Source organism: Carassius gibelio, chromosome A8, assembly GCF_023724105.1.
Source record: "Carassius gibelio isolate Cgi1373 ecotype wild population from Czech Republic chromosome A8, carGib1.2-hapl.c, whole genome shotgun sequence".
Lineage (NCBI taxonomy): Eukaryota > Metazoa > Chordata > Actinopteri > Cypriniformes > Cyprinidae > Carassius > Carassius gibelio.
In genome coordinates, this window is record NC_068378.1 from 6,704,954 (window position 1) to 6,712,958 (window position 8,005).

General features: G+C 41.3%; 1 protein-coding gene across 2 annotated transcripts; it reads right to left on the minus strand.

Moving 5' to 3' along the window:
• Positions 1–2,893: 2,893 nt before the first annotated feature.
• On the minus strand, positions 2,894–7,657 carry LOC128018255 (uncharacterized). Of its 2 annotated transcripts, XM_052603658.1 has the most exons (12): positions 6,965–7,657; positions 6,091–6,250; positions 5,617–5,839; positions 5,395–5,521; positions 4,944–5,242; positions 4,751–4,841; positions 4,547–4,663; positions 4,373–4,448; positions 4,007–4,264; positions 3,667–3,838; positions 3,179–3,327; positions 2,894–3,072 (listed from the first exon to the last, which is right to left on the minus strand). In XM_052603658.1, the coding sequence occupies exons 1-12, from the start codon at positions 7,343–7,345 to the stop codon at positions 2,909–2,911; spliced, it is 2,217 nt and encodes a 738-aa protein (XP_052459618.1). In that variant the 5' UTR covers positions 7,346–7,657; the 3' UTR covers positions 2,894–2,908. The 2 variants fall into 2 exon arrangements, 1 of the variants encoding a protein (XP_052459618.1); XR_008184792.1 differs by lacking the exon at positions 3,667–3,838 and having other exon boundaries at positions 2,931–3,072.
• Positions 7,658–8,005: the final 348 nt, after the last annotated feature.

Sequence of the window (8,005 nt, forward strand, 5' to 3'; positions counted from 1 at the left end):
AACAGGGTTTTCTATACTACCACTGAGAAATTTGTACCAAGCTATGTTACAGTCTTTTCATTAAGATCCTAAATAATAATATCTACTTGTGGAAAATAGGCATTAAATGCCCCCTTTAATAAAAAAAAAAAAAAAAAAAAAACCTTGAAATATACTTATTTTTGGTAACAGAAACCTTGATCTCACTTACCTCTGATTTTCTAATGATCCTGACGACTTTGATTAGCTTGCTCATGTGTGTTTGATCAAGAGTGGAGCTAAACTCTGCAGGGCATTGGCATTGGCCAGGCCAAGGTTTGAGGAACCCTGACATACAGTCTCATTTCTTATCCCCGATCAGTTAGAAAGAACACTGCTATTCAGATGCTGCATTTTAAAAACTTTACACAGTCCTTTGAATGTCACTCACCTCTTTGTCTCTTTCTGGAAGTCATGACATCAGCAGGGCCGGTGCTCCGCACATGCACATCACGCATTGCACGTAGGGCACAAAGTGCTTGGGGGGCACCAAAATATCTGGGTCGTGAAAAAAATCATCACAATAGGCTACTAGTATAAATAACAAATAAAATATTTCTAAAAGCATGTTAATATACAAAAGCAATACAAAAGTAATATAGGCCTAGACCAAATTAGTCGGGAAAAAGGTGAATCTCTGTGCCAGTCTCCCTCTGGTGCCCCCAGGGGGCAAGGAACTAGACCGGAAGTTGAAGTCGAGTGGGGGCTGCCATCTTTTAGCAGAACTTCACTTGCGTTAGCATTCCCATTGACTCCCATTCATTTTGGCGTCACTTTGACAGCAAATAGCTTTACATCTGAGGCGTTTAAAGACTCTGTTCGTCCATTATTTATTTCTAAAGATACACGACAATGTATAAAGGGCTCCATTACCTTCTATGTTACATTATGGACCCGTAGAAACAGTTTTTGTAAAAATAGGCTAACGATTGCGTCATAACCACTCGTCTCTCTGTCGCATTACCGTACAGACAGGAGGAGAAGCTCGCAGGCAATTAAAGCCTATCTTTCAAGTTGAAGATCCCTGTGAATGAACGTGTAGATAAACAGTGTAGGAACTCGACTTGCGTGAAGAAATGAATCATAAATGTGCATTAAAACAGTTTTTTAAAAGAAATTGTGAATAAAATTACTTCTGTTGTGAAAAACGCTCTGATCGGAAGTGACGCAACGGCAGGTAAACATCGTCTCTTCGTAATGGAGTCAGACAGTGAAGAGGTTGCAGCAGGGATAAATGTCAGCTCTTACGATGGGCCATTGCCGTATAATTACGAGCCGCCTAGGCGAGAGAGGGGTCAGGCAGAGTTAAGGGGAAGGGTAAATGGACAGAGGCGAGAGATAGAGTTGTGGTGTGAGGAGAATCGGTTGAGAATTGGGCAGGTTTCTTGGTGAGTGACCACAGGCTAATTGTGGCTAACGTTCTCTCCATGTTTATCACATTGCAGTATCTTTAATAAATCATATTTAGCAATATTGCTGTCGACTTTGTTGTTTTTCAAGCATCCATGTAGATTGTCACCATCTATGCCAGCAGCATGTCTTAAATAATTAATTTAGATCCCAGATTTTAAATGAATGCTGTAGGGTGTAGGCTATAGCTTACATCTGTGACATCTGTGATAGAAATTCTGTGCATTTCTGCACAACATAGTTTATCGTGAAATTTTTTAGAAATTGCTAGCTGATTTTTAATCAGTAACTGCTTTCAGACCTAGGTGTCCGCATGTTCTGCTTCTGCAGATGTCAAGCGTTTGGGCCGTATATCTGCACAACATAACCGGCCAGCTTGAATTCCGAACTTAGTCGGCTGTTATACTACTCACCTCTTAGTATTTCCGATGGACATTATGTAAATGAGCTCACATGTTCTGCGGAGTACGTGTATGAAAGCAGTTAGTGTTCCGGCTAGGACGGGAATATGCTGTTCATGTAAATAGTCACTGTTACAAGGATGTTTTATTGTCACGTGGAGGGATACTGGTTGTAAGGCATGCAGATAAATGCATCTAATTGACAGCCTATACTGTACAGGGGGTGTGTCTTTTTACAGTGCATATTTACCTAAGTTTTAGGAAGTAAGTAGTCTACATGTCGTTTCTTACAAGGTCTTACACCAACCACTAGAGCTACAAGGAGGGAAGGAGAGTGAGTTTATCTTAGCACATTTGTTTAACAGGTGCTTGTGTGGTAGATGTGAGGCTATGCCATCTGCAGTGGAGAGTGTGTGCTGTAGGGAGGTCGACGCCTATTGGTCTCTTGTCCAAAACCTAGATCCCCCAGAAGACATTACCTGCCTCACACTCCATCCAGGGTTTGAAGCATCCTGTCTGAATCCTTTTGTGCTGCAGATAGCATACATGAACTTCAGACAAGAGCATGGCCCTCTTCAAGCCAGCAGACCAGAGTAGGTTTTGAGCAAAAATTATTTCACACTGCAATTCAAAGAAACAGCTTTTCTACACCAAAATAGTAAATCCTGTTAAGCAGGTTTTTAACTCAGTGGTTTCCATATACTTACTATAAAAACAACTTTGGTGTTGTGTAGTACAGTAGAATATCAGCCAACAGGACATGCAATATTTACCATTGGAATTGTTTACTATGAAAACATGGTATGATCAAAATGTAATTATGTCCCAATCTCCACCACAGGCAGTTCCGATACACAGCATACAGGCAGGTTGTCCGCTGGGCGTACGGAATACTAGGCAGGAACATTAGAAAAGCCATACCTTCATGTGTTGTGTCAGGAATAAGGAGGCAGTTTGCAGAGGAGGGACAGACATACAAAGGTTTCCAGTGGCCCCGCTTGGAAGATGATTAATAAATCCACAGTGAAACAAACTGTACTGTTAAAATTGATCTTTTATTACATGTTAAAACGTGAGTGTCATGCGAGATGGAGGCTGACTGCCTCATCCTTGGCAACCTTCTGGAGGGAAGAGGTGAGGGGGGGCGGTGCAGCAGAGGACAAGACGGCACTGCTTTCTTGTAGGGCCTGTGGTGACTTGCAGTATTCCTCTACCAGAGAGACCATAAGATTTGTTGCGTATCCTTGAGGAGAGAAATGTTTAGAAAACATTTAGTAACATGGTTGACTCACATAAAGAAGATAGATTCACACAAAAAAGATATTGAAAAACTAAGTGAAACTACTAACCGTAAGATGGTTTCTCCTTGATGGGGTGGACTACCCAGCCACCTTTCCGAAACCGTGGGTAGCGAACAGCATAGCGTCCCTCACCCTCACTAGTTCGCGCTACATCTCGGTTGCCATTACTATTGAAATGTAGGGCTGCCAAGAGAAGTCTGTACGAGATAAGTAGATAGAACATTAGGTCTCCAAAGCTAACCCAATGCAGTGAAATGCAACAGAAATACATGACATTAATGTTTTCAGTTCAAATGGGTCTAAGACAATGACTCATCTTTGCAATTATTTTTTTGCAAACAATATGTAATGCTGTTATCAATCTATAACATTTTGGTCTGCTATACAAGACTGCATTAGTTTTTAGCCATATTCATTCTGTCATCAGTTACCTGCTACAAAAGGACAAATGTATTGCAATATCGTGAAATTGAAAAAAAAACAAACAAAAAAAAACACATTTTATTAGTATCGATACTTTTAAGTGATAACACTACCTGCTGTACATCCCAAGAAAAGAAAAGCCAGTGTGTTTGGGAGCAAAGTGCAGAATGAGGGAATGGTAGGCCTCCAGGGAGAATGTCTGATGCTGAGGTGACAATTGTCGAATATCCTTTACCAGTGCTTTCCTGGCAGCTACACTCTCCAGTTTAGTGGCTGCTGGTGATCCTGAATAAAATGTATTCTGTCATATAATCTGTCGCATTTCATAACACAAGTAATTACTAGTACACATGGGGTTACGTATTGATAAAACCAAACTAAAATTTACAAGCACTGAAAAAAGTTTAGCCTCAAAACATTTGACATCTTTTAACATAGGCTATTATGTTGTACCTGGTTCCAGCCACTCCTTGTTTCTTGCCTCTCCTTCCAACGGTGGATGTGCGCAGCTGGTAAATGCAGGAGTGCTGTGTTCATGTATGTCCTGTACATGATTTATCATACTCTGCCATTTTGCCTGCATCTCATCTGGATCTCCTGTAGGGGTGGAAGCTGCGGTCCAGTAGAGATGGTTGATAATGGCTGGCCTCCACAGCTTCAGATCCTCACAGTCCCTCTCTTTTGCAGCAGCATCCAGTGCTTTCTGTACACCTGTTCCAGAGCAGACAAACAGAGCAGAGCATACTAATTATTAGGAAAGTGAATTTAACTACAAAAAACAAGTCTGTTATATAGAACTACCAACATCACAATACATACTTTTCCCAATATGCCAGACGTCAAAGAAATGCCTTGTTCCTTCTGAACACATTTTCTCACGTACCCACTTGGCCACCTAAAACACAAATTGATTTTATAGAATGTAGAATTTATTTTGAGTGATACTGTGCCTGTCAATGCTGTTCAGCTTTAGATCTCTCCTAGCATCATTACCTGCCGATTTCTGTCTGTTATCAGAGCAGATACTTGCATGTCTTGGTCCATCAGGAACTGCATACTCCGCTTTAGACCCTCTAGCTCACACCAAGAGCTGCTTGGGACTTCTGAGCTCTGTAAAACCCACTGATTATTACTGAACAGTAACAGTAATATCAGTAACTAAATCAGACACAAGATTTCTGTGTGACATCAACTTACTTGGACAAGCTGAACATCCAAAACTTTGTTAATTCGATCCTCAATCAAGGAGTAGCTACCATATTTGGCACAGTGTCCAGGAGAATCTGATCTAAGAACGTCAAAAACAGTTACATTTATAGGTTAATGCAAAAACACATTGACCTGTTCTTGACGTGACGTGACATCATTGACGTGAGCTAGACCATTCTACCTGCAGTCACCAGACAGGATCAATCCACCCCCAGTCTCCTTCAACACCCTGATGATCCCCCTCTGCTCAGTCCTCCAGGCCTGCACGATGGTAGGGATAGTGTAATAGCGCTGATGGCGGAAAAAAGTCCCGGGACTTATGCACTGCAGTCCAAACAGCTTCAGCATCCTGATTGTCTGAGTAGCCATGCAACCTGAGAAGTGGATGGCACCGCTGAGTAAAAGGTTGCAGGCAGGCATGTTTCGATGCACCTTCTCTTGGTTTTGCCAGTAACGCTCATAACCACAAGTTCTGCAGGCCTGAAAGATGATAGAAGATTCAATACTCAAGCAGCTTTAAGATGAGCCAGTAAAAAACCTGTATAGTTAAGACACAAATAATTAATATACATACTGTACATTCACAGACTATAATTCAGCTCCTCACACACAGTTGACAAATAAGACATTACCTGCTTGACTTTTATGAAAGTTCCTTCCGGGTGCATTATGTGTCCCTGGGTTTCCCCGCAGCATGCAGAGCAAACCGTGAACAAGGACAGCAACTGCCTCTGGCAAACAATGAACTTGTCAACAGCACTGAAAACAAGAAAAGGAAAACACACATTAATTCTGACTATGACATTTTTTGATACACAATCAGAAACAGTTTCCATTAATAAAAAGGTTTTTACTTTGGGTCAGTGAGAGATTCCAGCTCTTCTGGTTCCTCCTCAGAGGACTCGCTCAACATCTCCTCCCCTGGACTCCATGACATATCACCAGAATGATTGATGATATCAGAAAATGACCATTCATCATCACTTTGTTCAGGACTGGCCAGTGGAGTTGATCTGCGATGCTCAAACCTTTCGGTTTGAGTCCCCACATCCACCATCTGAGGCTTTACCTGAACACCTTAGATGAAAGAGATTCATCTTAATAATTGTTCACCGTTGTACATTCATTGGTAACAACACATGCATCTAATGCAACCCAGTAAAAAATATATTTTTCTAACATTATGAAGTTCTTAATTTTTAATGTTTACTGTCTGAAAAGTGGAAATGACAAAATAGTAACCATGGAGATCATCAAAATCTTTGACGTAATCCTTATTTGTGACTGTATATGGCATGTATGGTGAATGTTAGATATAAGCTATCTACCTAATGAACGATGTAAAAATCTTATGTTGCACTGTGATCCACGATGGACCACTTCTGGCTCAGGGTCCACTGTAGAGATATCTCCATCTCCATCATCTTCAGGATCTGAAGTGGCAGTTGCACCCGCCCCGTCTTTGCTGGCAGCACTCTCTCCCAAAATCTGAAAACAGACCGAAATCACAACTTTGAACTTTAAAAAATGTAGTCCTTTCATGAAAATCCCCCATTCATGCATTATTTAAAAGACTGCTAATCTTTTCAAAATCTTTTCAAAGTAGTCCCGAGCTGCATTCCCTCGCATGTGCCTTGTTGATACCAGTTTCGATTAGTCAAAGAAAACCAAGGCAACTCCGATGTAACTAAGAAAACTAATATTGTATAGAATTAACTGGGATGCGTTTCGGAGACGGTGAAAAGTGCGCGTGACCGGTGGCTCTCTTTCTTTGCTCGTTCTTTCAGTTAAACATGCACCCTGTCACAAGGGCAGCAGTTCATCTACATTACTCACCGATCAAATAAGACTTTGGCGGGAAAGAAAAAAAATCAATTTGGCGGGCGCTAAAACAAGTTAAATGCAGGAAAATTCATGCGTGAATTTAACCGAGAAGTAATATGCGAATGCGACCACATAAAATTTTAATTAAAAAATTAAAAAATTTCTGGAACCCTGTCTTAATAGCTCAATAAAATAAGTGTCAGGAGGCTCATGTGCACACTCACGGGGTGTAACAAGAGTAAGCTGACGGCAGCTAGGCGGGCTTTCGTGCCATGCCAAGACTAATCCATTATAACGTCAAGAAAAATAAATTTGCAGAAATTACATGCAGAGCTACATTTCGCTGCAACAATTTGTATATGGTATTATAAGACTTACTGTGCAAAGCTCCCGTTTTCGACGCGCAGATTCTCTCCTAGTGCTAACATTAACGTTAGACTCTTCACTCCCGCCAGATTTTGCAGGTGGACTTGCATGCACCGATGGCACAGCTCCATTTGCCAGCCTAACCCACTCTTTTCGTCGAAATCCCATGCGAAATTCCATAAGATCTCCTTGGTTGTAGCTGTCCTGTGTGAAGTGTTTTTCACATACCACCGTGTGTCTTGTCAACGAGGAGGCAGCGAAATTGCTTCTCTTTGCCTGGACGAAACGTATCCAAGCACGGAAATCTTTGTGTTTCTTGTTTGGAAATCGGTGGACCCGATGGCCAGACAAGTTGGAGTTGTTGCATCCAAAACAAACACAAGAATTCACCATTGTGACAACTCAAACCTACTATAACTATAATAACGATAACGACAATCTCTATTTTCTGTTTCCACCTCTCAGACTACGTAAACCCACACTGAGAACGAGGGCGGCAGCGCCTATGTTTGCCTGTCCTTACGTCATATGACGCGTTCTCTGGGAAAAGGCGGTTTTTTGGAGCGTAGCTTAGAATAGGCACACTTTTTTCCTAATTTCTGCCCGTGGGTGTTGTAAAACATATGTATTCTTATATATGTCTTTTTAGATTTAAATTTTCATACAATATTCTGTATAAATTAAGTTATAAAATTAAATTGAAAGATGGCCTTTAACTTAATGTGGCGTACTGGCGTTACATTTTAAAATACTATACAAAATAATTAATCAGAATAATTACTCCTGCTCACTCACGACAAAGAACTCCCCGCTCAAGCTCGCCGTCTCTGCAAGATTAACGATGGCAGTTTGCACGCACAGCTACTAGAAGATTTACATCTGCCAGACAGGTTGCTGACGTCGTCAAGCTTCGTTTGAGTCTGCGCGTCAGAAACGGAAGTGCTAAAAAAAGCTAAAAATGGGCTTCACTTGTCTCAATTGAGTTCCAATTGGGTCGCTGTGTCCATTTCTTTTACTGTCTATGGGTGCCCCTCCCCCTTCCCCACCTCCCAG

What these genes read in the sequence shown, in the direction of transcription:
- LOC128018255 (XM_052603658.1), bottom strand. Translation starts at nt 7,345, where the DNA reads ATGGTGAATTCTTGTGTTTGTTTTGGATGCAACAACTCCAACTTGTCT. An exon ending in TTTCTTGGGATGTACAGCAG is followed by an intron (nt 3,328 to 3,666) that starts GTAGTGTTATCA and finishes TATCTCGTACAG; the next exon opens with ACTTCTCTTGGCAGCCCTAC. An exon ending in CAAGGAGAAACCATCTTACG is followed by an intron (nt 3,073 to 3,178) that starts GTTAGTAGTTTC and finishes TCTCTCCTCAAG; the next exon opens with GATACGCAACAAATCTTATG.